At 40.8% G+C, this 23,161-nt stretch overlaps 3 protein-coding genes across 6 annotated transcripts in view; 2 read left to right on the forward strand and 1 right to left on the reverse strand.

The window, feature by feature from the left end:
• Nucleotides 1-407: 407 nt before the first annotated feature.
• Nucleotides 408-7,120, reverse strand: LOC121581481. Its single transcript, XM_041896977.2, has 5 exons — nt 6,990-7,120; nt 2,875-3,041; nt 1,290-1,391; nt 1,038-1,190; nt 408-936 (listed from the first exon to the last, which is right to left on the reverse strand). Exons 1-5 carry the CDS (start codon nt 7,117-7,119, stop codon nt 616-618), a joined length of 873 nt encoding a protein of 290 aa, XP_041752911.1. The 5' UTR covers nt 7,120; the 3' UTR covers nt 408-615.
• Nucleotides 7,121-7,373: 253 nt separating this feature from the next.
• On the forward strand, nt 7,374-16,599 carry si:dkey-29d8.3 (uncharacterized protein LOC556220 homolog). Its single transcript, XM_041896976.2, has 7 exons — nt 7,374-7,593; nt 7,981-8,125; nt 11,981-12,076; nt 13,054-13,198; nt 15,148-15,293; nt 15,483-15,622; nt 15,968-16,599. Exons 1-7 carry the CDS (start codon nt 7,494-7,496, stop codon nt 16,120-16,122), a joined length of 927 nt encoding a protein of 308 aa, XP_041752910.1. The 5' UTR covers nt 7,374-7,493; the 3' UTR covers nt 16,123-16,599.
• Nucleotides 16,600-20,939: 4,340 nt separating this feature from the next.
• Nucleotides 20,940-23,161, forward strand: part of agla (amylo-alpha-1, 6-glucosidase, 4-alpha-glucanotransferase a) — a 32,192-nt gene continuing 29,970 nt past the window's right edge. For 2 of the 4 annotated variants that reach the window (XM_041895865.2, XM_041895864.2), the window contains exons 1-2: nt 21,309-21,411; nt 22,063-22,221. In XM_041895865.2, coding sequence (XP_041751799.1) covers nt 22,137-22,221 — 85 coding nt within the window. In that variant the 5' untranslated portion in view covers nt 21,309-21,411; nt 22,063-22,136. Of the gene's footprint in view, nt 21,046-21,308; nt 21,412-21,434; nt 21,570-22,062; nt 22,222-23,161 lie in introns of those variants that run through there. The other 2 variants (XM_041895866.2, XM_041895867.2) reach the window with 2 other exon arrangements.

Below are 23,161 nucleotides of genomic sequence, written 5' to 3' on the forward strand. Positions count from 1 at the left end.
TTAACTGTAAACACAGGTTTTCATTTTATGCTGTAGATTTTGATTGTGAGATACCACAGTAAGTTACATGGAAAGATATGTTGAGGAGAGAGAATGCTGAGGGAATCAGACAGAAGACCTGAACTGGGTACTGGATATGGAAATGCACCACATGAAGGCAGTGGTGTAAAGTACTACTTAAGTCATTTTATGGGGTATCTGTACTTTACTACTTATATTTTTGACAACTTTATATTTTACTTCACTACATTCCTAAAGAAAATAAATGTACTTTTTACTCCATACATTTCCCTGACACCCAAAAGTACTCATTACATTTTGAATGCTTAGCAGGACAGAAAAATGGTCCAATTCACACACATTTTCTATTAAGGTATCTTTACTTTTACTCAAGTATGGCAATTGGGTACTTTTTCCACCATTTTATTTGTATTTTATTACAATCAATATTAAAATAGTACAACAAGGATGTATGCTGGCGGGCTTGGGTTACCACAAAACACAGCTCTCAAAAATAAAATAATATGAAAAAAACTTTGACTCAACATATATATACACACTGTGTCATCCTCCGTCGCCCTAGGCTCCCTGCCTACAAGCGATCTCACTCCACACTCAGTTTGGCAAACATGGTTCTTCGCATGTGTTCTGCAAATCTGCATGCTGTCCTACACTGTCAGTGAAAGGTTGCGACGCTCCCTGGGTTGGTAGGGTGGCCATGTCCTCCTCAGCCTTTCTCTTCCTTGGGGAAAGGGTCAGTGTAAGATCTTTATCCTGTGGGACAAGGGCTTTCATTTCCTGCAATAGGCTTTGCAGATGTGAAGACAGGCCAGTCAGGTACTGTTCATCTTGAAGATGATAGGTGAGGTCTGTGATTTCTTTTAGATAGCCTGCACATTGCTTCTGCAACACCTTCAAGTTCTTCTTAGAGGACCTCTTTGGGATAAAGAATATATGTGTTTATCACAAAGGGGTAATTTATTAAACATTTTTATATAATTCTTTAGGTAGGACCGCATGCATATATATACATATACCTCGCCAACAAGTGCGTGTGAGCTATGCTCAGAGAGAGAGGGGAACCTGACGCAGTAGACAACCTCTGCCTTCACAGAGCTGGGTTTTTCACTTAGTGCTGCCTTCAGGTCTTTGGAGGACTCCTTTTTAGAGCGAACAGTACTCTCCTCAATCTAGATAGGAAATAATGTGGTTGTCAAATGTGTACTGTTATGTACAGCGTTAGACTGTCACCTACAGGCCTAAACCTTGATATAGTTCTTCATATTTACCTTAAAACCAGGAAAGCGGATAATGTGGGCAATGTTTATTAAAGCCTTGCAGTCCACCTTCTTCGTATTTTGTTTCCGTCTCTTTAAGGCATGGTCTTCAAGCTATGGAAGGTGGCAAAACATTTAATAATAATTGATTGGACTTATATAGCAATTTGAGACACCCAAAGCGCTTTACAGTGTAGGGGGAACTCACCTCACCCACCACCAATGTACACGTAACTGCCAAAATAAAGGAAACACCAACATAGTGTCTTAATAGGGTGTTGGGCCACCACGAGCCGCCACAGCAGCTTCAATGCGCCTTGGCATAGATTCTACAAGTGTATTGGAGGGACGCAACATCATTTGGTGTTTTGTTGATGGTGGTGAAAAACGCCGTCTCAGGCACCGCTCCAGAATCTCCCATAAGTGTTCAATTGGGTTGAGATCTGGTGACTGAGACACAGCCCCTATGCTCCTTGGAGACCCCTCTTTCAAAGTCACAGATCTCTTCTTCTAGTCATGGTAGCCAAAATAATGGGCAACTGGGTATTTTTATACATGACCCTTAGCATGATGGGATGTTAATTGCTTAATTAACATTTACATTTACATTACATTTACGTCATTTAGCAGACGCTCTTATCCAGAGCGACTTACAAATTGGTGCATTCACCTTAAGATAGCCAGTGGGACAACCACTTTACACATTTTTTTTTTTTTTTAATTTTGAGGGGGTGGGGTGGGTAGAAGGATTACTTTTATACTATCCCAGTTATTCCTTAAAGAGGTACCACACCTGTGTGGAAGCACCTGCTTTCAATATACTTTTTATCCCTCATTTACTCAGTGTCTCCTTTATTTTGGCAGTTACCTGTATCTCACCCACTACCATTTTGAGCCAGACGGCTCACCACACATTAGCTATCATGGTGGAGAGGCGAGGAGATACACTACCAGTCAAAAGTTTGGACACACCTACTCATTCAAGGGTTTTTCTTTATTTTAAAAATGTTTTACATTGTAGAATAATAGTGAAGACATCAAAACTATGAAATAACACATATGGAATCATGTAGTAACCAAAAAAGTTGCCAACAAGTGCTCAGCATATGTGGGAACTCCTTCAAGACTGTTGGAAAAGCATTCCAGGTGAAGCTGGTCGAGAGAATGCCAAGAGTGTGCAAAGCTGTCATCAATGCAAAGGGTGGCTATTTGATGAATCTCAAATATAAAATACTTATTTGGTTACTACATGATTCCATGTGTTATTTCATAGTTTTGATGTCTTCACTATTATTCCCTTGAATGAGTAGGTGTGTCCAAACTTTTGACAGGTACTGTATATGCCAATTAGAAGAATGATTATGGAATGAGGCCCAGTTGGGAATTGGATTTTAGCCAGGGCTACTCTTGCAATAAGTGCCATGGGATCTTTAGTGACCACAGAGGGTCAGGAAACCCATTTAACGTCCAATCTTCTTCAATTTCATTAAGGTACAGTCTATAGTTAGTTAGCCTAGTACACTTCAACATTATCGAAATGAAATTAATGTTGTAAAAGTGTATGGTAGAAATGACAGCGATCAGTCTTTGAACTTACCGCCTTCTTGTTCATTTTAGCAGCATGTTTCTCTTTAGCTTTTACTTGTCGGTCTTTCCCCTGATGGCATTCATATGTGCTTGTGCCCACAACCTGAAATGGAACTCCACTGAATGGGTGACTTTTTACCTCCCAGCTGATCTTCTTTCCTGCCAAAGGGTGTGCATCTGTTGAAGGACAAGAACCTGATATATTACTGTTGGGAAACTAACGTAGGGCGGCAGGCCAGTAACCGAAAGGTCGCTGGTTCGACACCCGAGCCGACTAGGTGAAAAATATGTTGCTGTGCCCTTGAGCAAGGCACTTAACCCTAATTGCTCCCGTAAGTCGCTCTGGATAAGAGCGTCTGTTAAATGCAAAAATAAATAAATATAAAGTAACAAAGTTGCTCTATCCAAGAACTCCTCTGTGCTTGGAATGGAATCCCTTATGCTAGGAACTATTCAAAATGATGCCTGTTCCAGCTGGCTGAGGGGCGTTATTAGATGGGTACTGTTTGGCGTTATTAGATGGGTACTGTTTGGCGTTATTAGATGGGTACTGTTTGGGGTTAATAGATGGGTACTGTTTGGGGTTAATAGATGGGTACTGTTTGGCGTTATTAGATGGGTACTGTTTGGCATAACACAGATCATTTGACCAACCTTAAATTGTCGATACTTCCCATCTTGGAAGATAACCAATGTCTTCTAAACATCCATGTCTAGTTGCAGGGGGTTCGTTTGAATGTATAAAATGATCAGAAGTCTACAACAGCTCAATACATTGGAGGTGCCATTTTTTCGGTTGCATGTAGCTTTTTTGGAAGTACATACCAGCCGTGACGGCAATAAATGACGATAGTAATCTAAACTCCATATTTGGTGAGTATCTAACATATTTTCACATTATTAAACTTGAAAAGCTGCTGAATGCCAAGTTGCATGGCTGCTTCCTGTGCTTAAAGGAGATTCGCCATATCAACGGCTCCTGTAAGGCTAGTCCTTGATCATGACTCTCAGTTCCATTACATTACAGATAAGTCATTGGATGAAGGTGTCTTCCGTACGGGGGAGTTTTGTTAAGAGCACGGCGCTCAATCTGAACATTAACATCTCGCTTGCGGTACAGTTTTGGAAGCATAAGGACCTTATCGTTCATATCAGCGAGAAACAAAATTCCAAAACAAAAGGTTAAATTGATACACACCTTGATAAGGTTAGGGTTAGCGTTCCCACACGGCCATATCTCCATGTTACAGCGCATGTTTACGGAAAACAGACAGAAGACAAGAGGCGACCACCTGTGCTAATTAGCTATCTAACATGCTCGGAACACTTGTGTGTAAGCGTAACTCGGGAAGTGTCGTTTTGTCGGCTGGAGGCACCCATAGCTGTAGGGATCTGTGCAAAACTGCTACAGTATGTGTATCTTTCTATTTGAAGGATTCTTTCTCGCTGATGAAAGATAAGAGCCAGATGTTTCGAAAGGTGTATCGCAAGCGATGATTATTGATGTTTCTAAACGTTAAAACACAGCGTAGGGACTGTAGTTCACATGAGCTAGTTGTGGGCGACGCTATTGGCTGAAAACTGTAGGGCAGGGTTCTTCAATTCCGGTCCTGGAGGGCCGAAACACTTCTGTTTTTTATTTCTACCTGGTAGTTAATTGCACTCACCTGGTGTCCCAGGTCTGAATTAGCCCCTGAATAGAAGGAGAGGATGAAAAACAGAGGTGTTTCGGCCCTCCAGGACCAGAATTGAAGAACCCTTCTGTAGGGAGAAGGCAGAATGCTGCAAGAGTGTCTGTAAGGCCAGATTCTGGTTCTGCTAAACCCCACCTATTTCTACAACTTCTCTTCTGAAAATCTGATTTTAAACCTAACCTTAACCACATTGCTAACCTTAAGACCAAAAATCAATGTATTTTCTTCATGAATCTTTATCATACAGCCAATGTTCTCTTTGTGGCTGTGGTAACTAGTGACAACCTCCATTAACCTGTTACCAAATGGTCATGGCTAGAAGGGATCGAGCTTGTCAAATTAACTTAAAAAGTTTAAATGTTATGCATTTTAGCTAACCTTTTCCGAACGTAATTCTCCTATTCTCCTAACCTGCTGCGTAACTTTTCCTAACCTGCTACGAAAAGTCAAATCTGACGTTAATTTGACCAAAGCTCGATCCCTTCTAGTCTTGACTGTTACAATCAGTTTTGCCAGGTCCAGCTAAAATTTCTAGCCCAATGACCTCTGAAAACCTGCGCACAAGGCCTGATAACTAGCCCCCCAAAACAATTTCGCAGCAAGAGAGGAGTTACCACTTGTCCATGAAACCCTTTTTCCATAAAGTTATTGAGCGAATTAAGAAGGAATATTTACATAAATTTTAACGACGTAGGCTAAGGAGGAAAATTTGGTTTTCCATCAAAATAATAATTCTTGCAAGTTTAAGAATATGTCGCAAAAGAAACCAGCATTCAGGGCTCAAACCACTCAGTTTATAATTGTAAATCAATCATGTTTGTGTATGTGCATAACTATAGATAAATCCGACGGGAGAGTTTGAGTGATGAAAGTTGGACAGAGGAGCTCAATCTCTGTGCAAGAAACACTTAGACGAACTTCCAAAAACGAATGTTTGGCTATTTTCTGGCAACTGTGCCTTCATTGTGTGAAAGATGTTAATACTACAAACCGTTATAAATGGCCTATTTGCGAGATTGACTTGTTATTTCAATAGGCATAGTCTACTGACTCAAATCTGGGTTTATAATTGCAATTCAACTCTGCCATGGTTTGCTGAGCTAGATGCCGGTAGCCTATAGCCCCTGAAAAGGACAACATCTCATTTCAGGGAAAAGTCCACAATGAAACTGACATTAAATGTGGATAATGATACATTCGCGATAGAGCTGTGACCATGATCACAATTTATAACTTCCAATTTAATTAACTAAACATGGCCATTAAGAATTGCATAATAACACAAGGCTACAACAAAAAACGGAATTATAGGCTATTTATTACATCTGTTTGCCAGCTCCAGGTAGGCTACACAAGTGGCACAAATTGATTTGCAATGACTCCAGTGATTTCAACATATTTATTGTACTGAATCAAATGGTAGACTACAGTAGCCTACAATGGCATATAAATTAATAGCCTACTTGACGGCCAACAGATGCAAATGTAGCCTATCATTGCCCACATTTAATGTCATTTTCATTGTGGACATTTGACCATGACAGAAGCACGCGAAGGAGTTCCATATCTCACATTTCAAATTTCCATTCGCCCAGCGCTCCAGACCCCAGAACTGAGCATCAGTAAACACTTTGCTTGATATGGTTAGCCATAAGAAAAGTCGACATTTGAATGCAGTTTACTTTAAACCACCTCTTACAGGATTTATCTAAAGAGCTCTAGTGCGCCTAAAGTCCTTTCCAATGCTTTGTCGCCGTTATATCAGTTCTAGCGCGTTAATATGTTTTATGGAAAAAGGGTGTCTCCATAATGACCAATCCAAATAGCCTACCTACAACTGTTAAAAAGTTGTCACGATGTGCTGCTCTGTCTCCTTGACTCAGCTGCCTCTGCAGCAGTCTCTCAACGCACACACAACCATTCATTCATTCACTCACTCACTCACTCACCGTTCACTGCCTGAGTCAGCAGCAGCAGGTTACAGTTATATATATATATATATAAGAAATGCCATGGCGGCCGCGGCACAATTTAGAAGTAGCCCAAAAACCCGCCACATCGTTTTCAAAGTAGTCCAATTTGGCAAGACTACTGCGAACATGGCAACCCTGGTTACAATCTGCTAGCTAGCGTTAGCTCATTTTAGGAGGTGGAGTAAGTAGTTAGTGTGAAGGAAGAGGCAGTCCTTTACTAAATGACCAGACCAAAAGATACAGACCTAGTTAGCTAACTATTCCCACAGTATGTCTACACCATTTTTTGTTACTGTATACCCCAGTGGTCTGGCGACACCAACTCAGCATACACAGTAAAAGCCACAGTGTTACTAGCTAGCAACGTTAACGTTAAACCATCTTTGATATAACGTTAGCCACTTCGCTCCGGGAGTAAGTAGCCTAGTACATCAGACGGTGATAGGCAACTAGCTTACCCTTTCGCCCAAAACGTTTGTCTTTGCGCAAGATTATGTATTTCAACGACGTTGTCTCTTCTTGTTTTGCTATTTCTTTAGTTATTTGGTCTTCACTATCAAACTCGCTAAATTGCAATGTTGCTGCCATTTTGAAAATGACGGGGTTATCAATGCCTCATCTGATTGGTTGGATGATGGTGCTTCCGACTTTGCAACTTGGACGAATAAAGCAAATCAGTGTGTTGTTTGATTTGATAACACTGAAAATGTTTCCTTATATTATTTTGGGATTTATCATTGGGCACATGGACAGTGAAAATAAATGACAACCATTCCAGTTTCGTTTTTTGTTTATGTGTAGGCTACTCCTGCACAGCAGGTGGTGCTATGCCTATTGACAGTGGACATGCAGCAGGCAAGAATGCCCCGTAGAAGATTGTTTACACTCGTTATATTGTTACCCTACCAAACACCGTCAAGTGTGGACTTTCACGATCATTGTAGCTGGTGTAGTTAAACATAATGGAATATCGAAGCCTTCCTCGTATTGTGGTCATTGCACTGTCTGTGCTGATCTACATTTCTGCTTTAGCAATTAATGCTATGGCAGGCGCTGGAAAGGGTGAGTCTATCATGTAACGTAGCTAACAAAAACAAACAAAAAAGAAGCTAACTCATGTGAATTCAGTGTTGTAATTTACTATGTTTTAACTGTGTAGCGCTTCCTATATGGCTTTTCATACTAAACTGTTGGACAGGAAATAAACATTTTATGGCAGCACAGTTACCCAATGCCATTATTCTGTTATTTATTCTGAAGTAGAAGCATGAAATGTTCCTAGCTTCATGTTTAGCTAGGGAAATGAAGAACCCACCCTATTACACAAAGTCAATGACAACCTTGTCCTCAGGGGAGGATGTCTGGTGCTGGAGACTACATAACTGACACAAACCCTGTAGTTTCCCCATCAGTTACACTGTACTTGTTTTGCAATCTCCTCTCTCCTAGGACCATTCCATTCGAGTACAGGGAACATTTCCAAGAAGTATGAGACCGACATAACTCCGGCCGGATGGACCTTCTCTATCTGGGGGCTCATCTACTCCTGGCTGACTCTCATGCTCATCTATATCATCTCCTTTCTCTACAGAGGGTACAGACACAACTATTCACCTACAGTGGGGGAAAAAAGTATTTAGTCAGCTACCAATTGTGCAAGTTCTCCCACTTAAAAAGATGAGAGAGGCCTGTCATTTTCATCATAGGTACACGTCAACTATGACAGACAAAATGAGATTTTTTTTCTCCAGAAAATCACATTGTAGGATTTTTTATGAATTTATTTGCAAATTATGGTGGAAAATAAGTATTTGGTCAATAACAAAAGTTTCTCAATACTTTTATATGCCCTTTGTTGGTAATGACACAGGTCAAACGTTTTCTGTAAGTCTTCACAAGGTTTTCACACACTGTTGCTGGTATTTTGGCCCATTCCTCCATGCAGATCTCCTCTAGAGCAGTGATGTTTTGGGGCTGTCGCTGGGCAACACAAACTTTCAACTCCCTCCAAAGATTTTCTATGGGGTTGAGATCTGGAGACTGGCTAGGCCACTCCAGGACCTTGAAATGCTTCTTACGAAGCCACTCCTTTGTTGCCCGGGCGGTGTGTTTGGGATCATTGTCATGCTGAAAGACCCAGCCACGTTTCATCTTCAATGCCCTTGCTGATGGAAGGAGGTTTTCACTCAAAATCTCACGATACATGGCCCCATTAATTCTTTCCTTTACACGGATCAGTCGTCCTGGTCCCTTTGCAGAAAAACAGCCCCAAAGCATGATGTTTCCACCCCCATGCTTCACAGTAGGTATGGTGTTCTTTGGATGCAACTCAGCATTCTTTGTCCTCCAAACACGACGAGTTAAGTTTTTACCAAAAAGTTATATTTTGGTTTCATCTGACCATATGACATTCTCCCAATCCACTTCTGGATCATCCAAATGCACTCTAGCAAACTTCAGACGGGCCTGGACATGTACTGGCTTAAGCGTCTGGCACTGCAGGATTTGAGTCCCTGGCGGCGTAGTTTGTTACTGATGGTAGGCTTTGTTACTTTGGTCCCAGCTCTCTGCAGGTCATTCACTAGGTCCCCCCGATTTTTGCTCACCGTTCTTGTGATCATTTTGACCCCACGGGGTGAGATCTTGCGTGGAGCCCCAGATCGAGGGAGATTATCAGTGGTCTTGTATGTCTTCCATTTCCTAATAATTGCTCCCACAGTTGATTTCTTCAAACCAAGCTGCTTACCTATTGCAGATTCAGTCTTCCCAGCCTGGTGCAGGTCTACAATTTTGTTTCTGGTGTCCTTTGACAGCTCTTTGGTCTTGGCCATAGTGGAGTTTGGAGTGTGACTGTTTGAGGTTGTGGACAGGTGTCTTTTATACTGATAACAAGTTCATACAGGTGCCATTAATATAAGTAACGAGTGGAGAACAGAGGAGCCTCATAAAGAAGAAGTTACAGGTCTGTGAGAGCCAGAAATCTTGCTTGTTTGTAGGTGACCAAATACTTATTTTCCACCATAATTAGCAAATAAATTCATTAAAAATGCTACAATGTGATTTTCTGGATTTTTTTTCTCAATTTGTCTGTCATAGTTGACGTGTACATATGATGAAAATTACAGGCCTCTCATCTTTTTAAGTGGGAGAACTTGCACAATTGGTGGCTGACTAAATACTTTTTTTCCCCACTGTACCTACAGTGGGGAGAACAAGTATTTGATACACTGCCGATTTTGCAGGTTTTCCTACTTACAAAGCATGTAGAGGTCTGTAATTTTTTATCATAGGTACACTTAAACTGTGAGAGACGGAATCTAAAACAAAAATCCAGAAATTCACATTGTATGATTTTTAAGTAATTAATTTGCATTTTATTGCATGACATAAGTATTTGATACATCAGAAAAGCAGAACTTAATATTTGGTACAGAAACCTTTGTTTGCAATTACAGAGATCATACGTTTCCTGTAGGTCTTGACCAGGTTTGCACACACTGCAGCAGGGATTTTGGCCCACTCCTCCATACAGACCTTCTCCAGATCCTTCAGGTTTCGGGGCTGTCGCTGGGCAATACGGACTTTCAGCTCCCTCCAAAGATTTTCTATTGTGTTCAGGTCTGGAGACTGGCTAGGCCACTCCAGGACCTTGAGATGCTTCTTACGGAGCCACTCCTTAGTTGCCCTGGCTGTGTGTTTCGGGTCGTTGTCATGCTGGAAGACCCAGCCACAACCCATCTTCAATGCTCTTACTGAGGGAAGGAGGTTGTTGGCCAAGATCTCGCGATACATGGCCCCATCCATCCTCCCCTCAATACGGTGCAGTCGACTTGTCCCTTTTGCAGAAAAGCATCCCCAAAGAATGATGTTTCCACCTCCATGCTTCACGGTTGGGATGGTGTTCTTGGGGTTGTACTCATCCTTCTTCGTCCTCCAAACACGGCAAGTGGAGTTTAGACCAAAAAGCTCTATTTTTGTCTCATCAGACCACATGACCTTCTCCCATTCCTCCTCTGGATCATCCAGATGGTCATTGGCAAACTTCAGACGGGCCTGGACATGCGCTGGCTTGAGCAAGGGGACCTTGCGTGCGCTGCAGGATTTTAATCCATGACGGCGTAGTGTGTTACTAATGGTTTTCTTTGAGACTGTGGTCCCAGCTCTCTTCAGGTCATTGACCAGGTCCTGCCGTGTAGTTCTGGGCTGATCCCTCACCTTCCTCATGATCATTGATGCCCCACGAGGTGAGATCTTGCATGGAGCCCCAGACCGAGGGTGATTGACCGTCATCTTGAACTTCTTCCTTTTTCTAACAATTGCGCCAACAGTTGTTGCCTTCTCACCAAGCTGCTTGCCTATTGTCCTGTAGCCCATTCCAGCCTTGTGCAGGTCTACAATTTCATCCCTGATGTCCTTACACAGCTCTCTGGTCTTGGCCATTGTGGAGAGGTTGGAGTCTGTTTGATTGAGTCTGTGGACAGGTGTCTTTTATACAGGTAACGAGTTCAAACAGGTGCAGTTAATACAGGTAATGAGTGGAGAACAGGAGGGCTTCTTAAAGAAAAACTAACAGGTCTGTGAGAGCTGGAATTCTTACTGGTTGGTAGGTGATCAAATACTTATGTCATGCAATAAAATACAAATTAATTACTTAAACATCATACAATGTGATTTTCTCGATTTTTGTTTTAGACTCCGTCTCTCACAGTTGAAGTGTACATATGATAAAAATTACAGCCCTCTACATGCTTTGTAAGTAGGAAAACCTGCAAAATCTGCAGTGTATCAAATACTTGTTCTCCCCACTGTATATCAGTCAATCAATCAATAATTCAACCATGCAGGCTTCTTAACAGCTTCTACCCCCAAGCCATAAGACTCCTGAACAGCTAATCATGGCTACCCGGACTATTTGCATTGCCACCCCACCCCAACCCCCTCTTTTACGCTGCTGCTACTCTGTTTATTATTTATGCATAGTCACTTTAACTCTACCCACATGTACATATTACCTCAATTACCTCGACTAACCGGTGCCCCCGCACATTGACTCTGTACCGGTACCCCCTGGATATAACCTCCCTACTGTTATTTTATTTTACTGCTGCTATTGCTATTTTTAATTTTTTATTAAACTGCATTGTTGGTTAAGGGCTTGTAAGTAAGCATTTCACTGTAATGTCTACACCTGTTGTATTCGGCGCAGGTGGCAAATAAAATTTGATCTATCTTTTAGGCTACTATTCTATAATATTCTATTCTTTTAGGCCACCATCCTTCTGCTGTAGTATCAACACGTAGACAGTGTAATGCACTAATGAATTTATTAGATAGGAACATTGTATAATTATGATTGTAAATGATGTAGGTATTGCAACATAATGGTGTTGATGTTGGTAGCTACAGTAGAATGTTTGTTCTAATACCAACTTTCTTTTCTATTCCTCAGGAGCTGGAGCCTCTCTGTGCTGCCGTACGGTTTCTACATGTCCTGGATAGTCAACATGGCCTTCAACATGACCTGGCTGGTCCTATGGGATAAAGAGTGCGTAACAGTCTTTTAACACCTTAACCAATGAATTCCTGTTGCCTGACTAATCTGATTGAAGTGGATGGGTGGAAGCAAAATGGCAGCATCTCCACTTACACAATGGCTAGACCGGCCCCGTGCCATCGTTCACGTGATCATTTTGTCTCTCCCCAACAGACGCAATCATGACACGCAGATTAAAATACCAAAATCAACTCTGAATCAATTATATTAATTTCCGGACGGGTCGAAACACGCATGTTGCTAGCTCGTTTGTTTTGGGAGATTAACATTGGGTTGTTGTTTAACCTGACATGCATATGGTCCTCTTTTTAGCTGGTTCTTTGTAGAATTTTGACCCGGATTCATACAAAATTGTGTGTTTCTCTACTCTGACGATTAATCCACAGATAAAAAGGGAAACCTAGTTAGTTTTATGTTAGTTAACTTTGATTAATCTCTCCCCGTTTGTCTTTCAATCATCAACATGGGTTTGTATCTTCCTGATAACCAATAAGGAGGGGATTTGCAGCGCGTCGAGCGTCTTAAATATAACCAACTTCTATTTTACCGCCTGGCTACTCAGACACTCTGTGATGAGTTTGGTTGAAATTATTGAATAACGTGTATGTGTACATTTATTTTGCAAAGCTCGCACACGTAACATGGAAGTTGTATTCAGGGTGTTACTATAACCATACCACACCTACCCACGTTGTGGGCCTCTGCCAGTCTGTAGAGAATTTTGAGAGAAGTTGAACCTCATGGGCCTAGCATTCCCCCATTTATTTTAACTCCTTTGCTCTACAATTAAAATACAAATACATAATGTATGAATACAAAGTTGTTACTACACAAGTTATATATAATTGTACCCATTTGAGATTCATTATATTGTTCTGGGTCTCTTACCAGGCCTATAGATTATCAGCTCAAAACACCAAGGTAACTTGTGGATCAATGAGAGTGGTCTTTTTTACTGTTCCTTATAGGCAGATGACTGCTGCGTTGATTGTACTGGCAACCATTGCTGTCACCAACTACTCTATGATCTTCTTCTCCTGCTATGGGCTGAGTGTTTACGGAGCCTGGCTCAGCCAGAACCACCCCAGGGATCTCTGGTGCATCCGGGTGCTGGTGAGTTAAATTTGAGGCTTAATCGAGTTAGTTGTTAGACTCACACCATCCTCATGATTGTAGCCTGGTCCCAGATGTGCTTTAGCCAATTCCAGTCGGAGTAATGTTTTTCATAGGATTCATGCATGCCATTTAATTGTATGGCAACACTTACAGTGCCTTCAAAAGTATTCACACTCCTTGACTTTTTCTACATTTTGTTGTGTTACAGCCTGAATTTAAAATTGATTAAATTGAGATTTTTGTCACTGGCCTACACACAATACCCCATAATGTAAAAGTGGAATTATGTTTTCAGAAATTATTACTAATTAATTAAAAATGAAAAGCTAAAATGTCTTGAGTCAAAAAGTATTCAACCCCTTTGTTATGGCATGCCTAATTAAGTTCAGGAGTAAAACTTTGCATAACAAGTCACATAATAAATAGCATGGACTCACTCTGTGTGCAATAATAGTGTTTAACATGAATTTTGTAATGACTACTTAATCTCTGTACCCCACACATATAGTACAATTATCTGTAAGGTCCCTTAGTCGAGCAGTGAATTTCAAACCCAGATTCAACCACAAAGACCAGGGAGGTTTTCCAATCACTCACAAAGAAGGGTACCTATTGGTAGATGGGTAAAAAAAAGCAGAGATTGAACATCCCTTTGAGCATGGTGAAGTTATTAAACTTTGGATGGTATATTAATACACCCAGTCACTACAAAGACACAGGCGTTCTTCCTAACTCAGTTGCCGGAGAGGAAGGAAACCGCTCAGGGATGTCACCATGAGGCCAATGGTGACTAAAATTATAACAGTTACAGAGTTTAATGGCTGTGATAGGAGAAAACTGAGGCTGGATCAACAATATTGTAGTTACTCCACAATACCAACCTAATTGACAGCGTGAAAAGAAGGAAGCCTTTACAGAATAAACATATTCCAAAACATGCATCCTATTTGCAACAAGGCACTAAAGTAATACTGCAAAAAATGTGGCAAAGCAATTAACTTTTTGTCCTGAATACAAAGCGTTATGTTTGGGGCATATCCAATACAACACATTACTGAGTACCATTTTCCATATTTTCAAGCATAGTGGTGGCTGCATCATGTTATGGCTATGCTTGTATTCATTACGGAGTGGGGAGTCAGGATAAAAAATTAACAGATTGGAGCTAATCACTTGAGGAAAACCTGCTTCAGTCTGCTTTCTACCAGACACTGGGAGATGAATTCATCTTTCAGCAGGACAATGACCTAAAACACAAGGCCAGATCTGCACTAGAGTTGCTTACTAAGAAGACAGTGAATGTTCCTGAGTGTCCGAGTTACAGTTTTGACTTAAATCTGCTTGAAAACCTATGGCAAGACCTGAAAATGATTGTCTAGCAATGATCAACAACCAATTTCACAGAGCTTGAAGAATTTTGAAAAGAATAATGGGCAAATGTTGCACAATCCAGGTGTGGAAAGCTCTTAGAGACTCACAGCTGTAATTGCTGCCAAAGGTGATTATATCATGTATTGACTCAGGGGTGTGAATACCTATGTAAATTAGATATTTCTGTATTTCCTTTTCAATAAATGTGCAAACATAAAAAATAAAAAAAAACATGTCTTCACTTTGGCATTATGGGGTATTGTGTGTAGACTTTTGAGAAAAAAACAACATTTAATCCATTTTGAATTCAGGCTGTAACACAACAAAATGTGGAATAAGTCAAGGGGTATGAATACTTTCTGAAGGCACTGTATATTGAGAGTAGTTGGCTAAAGCACATACAGCTCTGGAGCCAGGCCGTCCAACTGCATTTGACTTTACATAATCATTCTATTGTGATGTATTTTCCCTAGCCATCTTAGGTAAGCCACTTTTCAGTTGCTCTATCCTTCCTTTGTCCTCTTATGAGGAATTCTACAGTCGTATACTACAAGTAACGTTTTCTTAAATCTTAGGTGCAGAATGGCATTGCCCTGTATACCACATGGACAACCATCGCCACTCTGATCAACTTCACCCTGGTGTTGGACCTCTCTGGAGTGGCAAAGAACACTGCAGCCACTGTGTCTCTCTGTATCCTACTGGTGGAGGTGATCGCATGGTAAGCACAGTTTTACAAACAGTCTTTCTAATGACAATCAGGCTCATCTTTTGATTACAGTTTTGGGCATGTGATACATATATTTTATGTGTTAATTAAGTAGCTGTTACCAATGTAAATTAGAACTCTCAGCACGTTTGTGCACACAGCCACACACTCAATGTAATTGTAATGTGTTGTTTATTGTAGGTTTGGTATTGAGAACTTCCTTCTGGATCAGCATGTGAGGTACATCCTGACTATTTACCCTGTGGTGATAATTGCGCTGGTTGGAAATGTGTTCAAGCACTATGACCCTGCAGCACCAAGCGCTAACGCTATCTTCATGGGTGAGTAGGCCTCATCTTTCCGATTAGAGATCTATTACCAAGTACAAAATCAATCCTTACCTCCTATACCTGAAAACGTCTTGTAGATTTGATGGGTGTAAGCAATATCTCCACCGAGTCATTTGATAGGCTAAATGGAGTTCCCACCATATTGCTCAGACCCAACAGATTCTTTCAGATCTACGAGATGCGTCTAGCTTCATTTGGGACTGGGCTAAAATCTCTTCATGTGAAACACTTAAACGTTGTGGAACCTCCCTCTCTATTCTCTATAAATCATATTAGAAACGAATATACATGTTAAAGATATATAGGGTCATTTACTCTGTCTTCTATCACTTCCAGTTGTGCTCTTGGTGGTTTCCTGTGTGCTCCTGGTGGTGCGAGTCGCCTTGGTGTTCAGGAGAAACCAGAACCAGCCCCTGTACGCTGGCATGAGCCTGGAGGCTCTGATCTCGCCCAGCAGCCTGACCAAGAAGCAGAAGAAGATATTAATGTAGAAGACTGGTACACACCACAATACCATACGATCTGTCTTTTCACCGACGTGGCAAAGCTCAATCGCCTATAACATACATAACACATCTGCCTATATTAAACTATACACATTCGTTATTCAGTTTGGACAAGAAGCAGAGGAAGATATTCATGTAGAAGACTGGTAATCTGTTACACACCATAGTACGATCTGTATACAATACGAAGTGTCAAAGCCTATGCTGCCTATAAAACATCCTGTATTGCGCACACTCAGTATTCAAGTATTAAAATATCTGTATTCATCCAATCATAACACTCCACTACACTGTAATGCATGACACATTCAATGTTTATAATACATGTAATAAGACATTTTTGTACACTAATCAATGCACTGAATAATCGTATAATCAATTCCAGTGTAAATTACACTATTTTTACTTGATTCATTCTTACTATTTTGTATTGATTTGATAAATAAAAACATTTTGCCTAGCCTACAGTGTGCTGTATTGATAATGATATGTTCACTTGATGAAACTATTAGTCTACACACTGATGATGAGTATGAGTAGAAAGATGGAATACTAAAATAACATGGGATGTTAGTGTTTTATTATATGGCTTTATGTGGGGCTAGGACATTTTGTCCTACATCTTTATCAAATAATGACACAGGGCTCGTTTGCGTGGTGAGGCTGAAACAACCTGACTGCAGACGAAAGTCGAGGAGAGAAGTCGGTGGAAGGTGCATCTGGACAGGTGAAAGTCGGACACTGATGTGGTTTTCCAACATTTACATTTAAGTCATTTAGCAGACGCTCTTATCCAGAGCGACTTACATTTCTTCACACATTAAATCACAAAACTACAGTGCCTTTCAAAAGTATTCAGACCACGTGGATTTCTTCACATCTCATTGTGTTACAAAGTGGGATTAAAATTGGTTTGTCATTTTTTGTCATCAATCTACACAAAATAACCTGTAATGTCCAAGTGGAAGATAAATTCTAACATTTCTGAAAGATTAATAAAAATTATATGAACTAAAATATAGTCGTATTCAGCTCCCTGAGTCAATAACTGTTAGATACAACTTCTGCATCGAGTCTATAAGAGCTTTGCACACCTGGATTGTGCAATATTTGCCCATTATTCTTTTCAAAATTCTTCAAGCTCTGTCAATATGTTGGGGATCATGGCTAAACAGCAATATTCAAGTCTTGCCATAGATTTCCAAGCAGATTTAAGTCAAAACTGTAACTTGGCCACTCAGGAACATTGACTGTATTCTTGGTAAGCAACTCCAGTGTAGATTTGGCCTTGTTGTATGTTATTTTCCTGCTAAATGGGGAATTTCTCTCCCAGTCTCTGGTGTAAAGCAGACTGAAGCAGGTTTTCCTCTTGGATTTTGCCTGTGCTTAGCTCCATCCCGTTTCTTTTTATCCTGAAAAACTCCCCAGTATTTGCCTATGTCAAGCATACCCATACCATGATGCAGCCACCACCATGCTTGAAAATTAAGGAGGCAGTTACTCAGTGATGTGGTGTTGGATTTGCCCCAAACATAAGGCTTTGCATTTAGGCCAGAAAGTCTATTCCTTTCAAATCAAAATCAAATAAAATGTTATTTGTCACACACGCCGAATACAACAGGTGTAGACCTTACAGTGAAATGCTTACTTACAAGCCCCCAACCAACAGCAAGGCTTAGTGCAACATGGCAGTGTTGCCATTGTTTATAAAAAATAAAAAAAATATGTTGAGATACTCTCCAACCCCCATATCACACACTAGCATACTAAAATATGTGTTTAATTAACGAGACAAACTCAAATACCACATTAATTTTGTATAGTGGATTATGCATCCACTATACATGAATCTCTGCAAAGTTTGTTCCAGTTTCAGTCATGTCTTTGGTAACGTTCTCGTAGGTCAAACAAAAACACCCTAATGATCGGTTGACAATAGAGCCTCCCACAATGCAGCCGATGGCTGCAGAATGAAGATGGTGAAGAGCAACTGCAGAAACTTACAGTCGACTGCAGTCAAAACTTCATGACCTTTGATCACATGATATTTGTAAAGTTCATGCAGTTGACATGTAGGCGCAAGTCGGACAATTGCTATCCCCATAATGCAACACACTTTGAAAGGCGATGACCGACTTGACAAAAGTGATCCGTTCCAACAGTCTGCAAGGCAAAGTCAGATATAAGTCAAATTGGAAATTCTCTTGTAGCGTGAAATGAGCTGCAGAAAATGTTACATACAGTTGGGGAAAAAGTATTTAGTCAGCCACCAATTGTGCAAGTTCTCCCACTTAAAAAGATGAGAGAGGCCTGTAATTTTCATCATAGGTACACGCCAACTATGACAGACAAAATGAGATATTTTGTTTCCAGAAAATCACATTGTAGGATTTTTTATGAATTTATTTGCAAATTATGGTGGAAAATAAGTATTTGGTCATTAACAAAAGTTTCTCAATACTTTGTTATATACCCTTTGTTGGCAATGACACAGGTCAAACATTTTCTGTAAGTCTTCACAAGGTTTTCACACACTGTTGCTGGTATTTTGGCCCATTCCTCCATGCAGAATCTCCTCTAGAGCAGTGATGTTTTGGGGCTGTCGCTGGGCAACACAGACTTTCAACTCCCTCCAAAGATGTTGCTATGGGGTTGAGATCTGGAGACTGGCTAGGCCACTCCAGGACCTTGAAATGCTTCTTACGAAGCCACTCTTCCGTTGCCCGGGCGGTGTGTTTGGGATCATTGTCATGCTGAAAGACCCAGCCACGTTTCATCTTCAATGCCCTTGCTGATGGAAGGAGGTTTTCACTCAAAATCTCACGATACATGGCCCCATTCATTCTTTCCTTTACACGGATCAGTCGTCCTGGTCCCTTTGCAGAAAAACTGCCCCAAAGCATGATGTTTCCACCCCCATGCTTCACATTAGGTATGGTGTTCTTTGGATGCAACTCAGCATTCTTTGTCCTCCAAACACGACGAGTTGAGTTTTTACCAAAAAGTTCTATTTTGGTTTCATCTGACCATATGACATTCTCCCAATCCTCTTCTGGATCATCCAAATGCACTCTAGCAAACTTCAGACAGGCCTGGACATGTACTGGCTTAAGCAGGGGGACACGTCTGGCACTGCAGGATTTGAGTCCCTGGCGGCGTAGTGTGTTACTGATGGTAGGCTTTGTTACTTTGGTCCCAGCTCTCTGCAGGTCATTCACTAGGTCCCCCGTGTGGTTCTGGGATTTTTGCTCACCGTTCTTGTGATCATTTTGACCCCACGGGGTGAGATCTTGCGTGGAGCCCCAGATCGAGGGAGATTATCAGTGGTCTTGTATGTCTTCCATTTCCTAATAATTGCTCCCACAGTTGATTTCTTCAAACCAAGCTGCTTACCTATTGCAGATTCAGTCTTCCCAGCCTGGTGCAGGTCTACAATTTTTGTTTCTGGTGTCCTTTGACAGCTCTTTGGTCTTGGCCATAGTGGAGTTTGGAGTGTGACTGTTTGAGGTTGTGGACAGGTGTCTTTTATACTGATAACAAGTTCAAACAGGTGCCATTAATACAGGTAACGAGTGGAGGACAGAGGAGCCTCTTAAAGAAGAAGTTACAGGTCTGTGAGAACCAGAAATCTTGCTTGTTTGTAGGTGACCAAATACTTATTTTCCACCATAATTTGCAAATAAATTCATAAAAAATCCTACAATGTGATTTTCTGGATTTTTTTTTCTCAATTTGTCTGTCATAATTGAAGTGTACCTATGATGAAAATTACAGGCCTCTCTTACCTTTTTAAGTGGGAGAACATGCACAATTGGTGGCTGACTAAATACTTTTTTCCCCCATTGTATTTACCACATTATTTAATAGAAAGCTTTGGAGCAGATCACTTTTGTCAATTCGGTGACCGTCGGTGGTCAAAGTGTGTTGCACTCTGTGGATAGAAATTGTCCGACTTGCGCCTACATGAGGATTGCATGAAATTGACAAAAACCATGTGATCAAAGGTCATTAAGTTTTAACTTCAGTCGACTGCAAGTTTCTGCAGTTGCTCTTCACCAACTTCATCCTGTAGCCATTTCCTGCATTGCGGGAGGCTCTATTGTCAACCAATCATTAGGGTGTTTTTGTTTGACCTACGAGAACGTTACCAAAGATGTGACTGAAACAGGAACAAAGGGGATATGTACAATTGTATGTGATATTTGAGGCTCTCTCTCACCAATTGGTAGTACAATACACACACATTTATTTACAGTTTGTGAGTGTGTGATATGGGGGTTGGAGACATGTTTATTTCGACATTACAAATAATAACTTTTATAAACAATGGCAACAATGCCATGTTGCACTGAGCCTTGCTGTTGGAAAACCACATCAACCTCCAACTTTCGGCTGTCGCAGATGCATCTCCCCGACTTCACTCCTCGACTTTCGTCTACAGTCGGTTGCTCTCGCCTTGCTACTCAAACGAGCCCATTCTCTATGGCGCTTGAACTCCATAGAGTTCTGCACTGCAGTCATGTAGCCTACATGTTACGTAACACATGTCCTCTTCATGTAGAAGCAGCGCAACCCTGCTCACGGTTTAATCTTGTATCGTTTCTTATTTAATGAATTGCATTTCAACATGTGGTGTTTCAGTCGAATGGTGCTCTTTAATAAGGCCAGATAATGTTGCCAAACAGGTAAGATTCGCATTGCACCTGTCTACAAGAAAGTATGATAATACTTCTTTCTTATATTCGTACATATACGGTAGTCGGGTTAAAGGGCGTTGCAAAATTGACACTCCCCCCTGCTCAGATGCCAAGCCTATTCTTCAAAAAAAAAACGATACTTTGTGTCTTTGCAAATGACATTAACGCGACTGTTCACGATGCATTGACTATTTGAAGTTGGATGTAACAGGTACATAACTTTTGCTTTTCGACAGTTTGTAAGCTAAGCATAATGATTCAACACAATTTTGTGTACAGTGTGCGCATCTTGCAGATGCAGGTTGTGTGGTTGTCTGCTTGGTCCTTATACTTTAGTGAGTGGCAGACTGAGACTGGACACGGTAGATCGAGCATTTAAAATAGCTTGGTTGGCTTTTAAACCGACTGAATTCTGGACCTTATCCATAATGAGTTATGATTTAAATATGGACACTCATGCGCTGCGCAATATCAAGTGGGCGTTTGTTGACAGTGCGTTTTGGTGATGCGCGCATTGTAGACGCGAGAGAAGCTGTGGGATACATGCAGTGAACAACTGAAAAGGATTCAAACTTAGGTCTGCCGAATTTAGTTGATAGTGGAAATAATTTAAACTGGACCTGTATGTTTTGATTTTGCTTGCGCCATTGGCTACATGGTTTCCAGTTCTGGATAAAAGGCTGCCTGCCAATTGCATCAAGTGACAGCTCCACTTCTAAGAATTTCACCTTTGTGGTGACTATTATCACATTTCAAATGCATTGATCTTTAAGAAATGGATCCAATAGTCCAATTTCAACCTCACCATTTCAGCTGTCACAATGTGTCAACAATGTTATGTTACAAACTGCAATAGGCTGCTGAAATGTAACTATTTTTAGACAGCTGGAATAGCCTACAATTTCTGTTAATTGCTTACATTTTATAATATATAATAATATAATATGCCATTTAGCAGACGCTTTTATCCAAAGCGACTTACAGTCATGCGTGGTTGTGCTGTAACCATCCATGTTTTGGGGAATAGACTGGACGTGTACAACTAAATGTTAAATGTTGTTAAATGTACAGAAAGATGTGTAGCCTATGAGAGCGAAAGATGTTAGTCAAATTTCAATATGAATGTATTTGGAAACATGGGCTACTTGGAAATATGGGCTACAGTTGCCTGCATGTAAGTTGCAATGTTGTTGATGGCTGGTGACATATTCATTTTTTTTTTCAACAGGGGGTTCTCGATCGTTTTTTTCCAAAGCATCATCCCCGGTACAGTAAAGGACGACCTAAATAAGGAAAGTCAAAATGTCCCTCCAGGCAAAACAAGTCAGAGTCCTGGTCCTCAACGATATGGAACAGCTGGGAAGGACACTCTTCCGCCTGGACCAAGGTACCTGGACATTATTTCCTTTTTATGCATGGCTTAGGCTACCATGGTATTGATTTATTGAGACTGAGAATAACAAGAAAGTTTAGGTGGTATTTTAACATGAGACGTGTAGAAATATTTGCTAGTGTGCTATTTCTATAGATAGCCCATGGGGACTGGGGATTGTGGTTGCAGGCAGACACAGGCATGTCCCTCCCAGTCTTGTTGCATTGCAGTTTTTGAACATTTTATTCTTTGTTCTTTTGTAGTTCTTTTGTTGTTGTTGTCGTGAGGCGGGAGTGTTGTCTTTTTAGTTTAATATAGACCGAATTATTGTATCGATTCAGACATCTGTTGGTCGGTCATCCAAGATTTCCAGTATACAAATGCATCAACGTTTTCTAGATAGCACTCACATTATACATTATCAGTAATAACCTCATCCCAGCCATTATTCATTTTAATTCAGTGATATCTGGTAACGTGAGACTATTATGAGACATATCCAACATAGTTTGCTTCCTTAAGAAGAGATTCTGGTTTAGATGATTTAAATATTTCTAAATTATTTTCATAAGCCACAACTACAGTTGAACAGCAACAACAGGAACTAGTAGAGATCCAGTATCACTCCACTTCTCCAGTTGAGCAACTGCAGGGCTGCAGTCTCAACCACACTTGATAAGGCAGCTGCTGCTGAGCTTATTAGCAAAATAAATGTTCAAAGATCAGAAAGAACTCATTGTTATTCCTATTAATAACTTATAGTCAATGGCAGGGATGGGCAACTTTAAAGCGGTGGGGGCAAACAAAAAATCTGAACTCATCATGGGGGGCCGCAGTGGCTCGCGGGGTCTGCGCACCCACATTCATACCAGCACGTGCAGTCAGAGCCGGCCCTAGACTTTTTGGGGCCCTAAGTAAAATATTTTGTTGGCCCCTCACCTTGCGAGCAAAACAT

The sequence above is a fragment of the Coregonus clupeaformis genome, chromosome 14 (assembly GCF_020615455.1).
Source record: "Coregonus clupeaformis isolate EN_2021a chromosome 14, ASM2061545v1, whole genome shotgun sequence".
Taxonomy (NCBI): domain Eukaryota; kingdom Metazoa; phylum Chordata; class Actinopteri; order Salmoniformes; family Salmonidae; genus Coregonus; species Coregonus clupeaformis.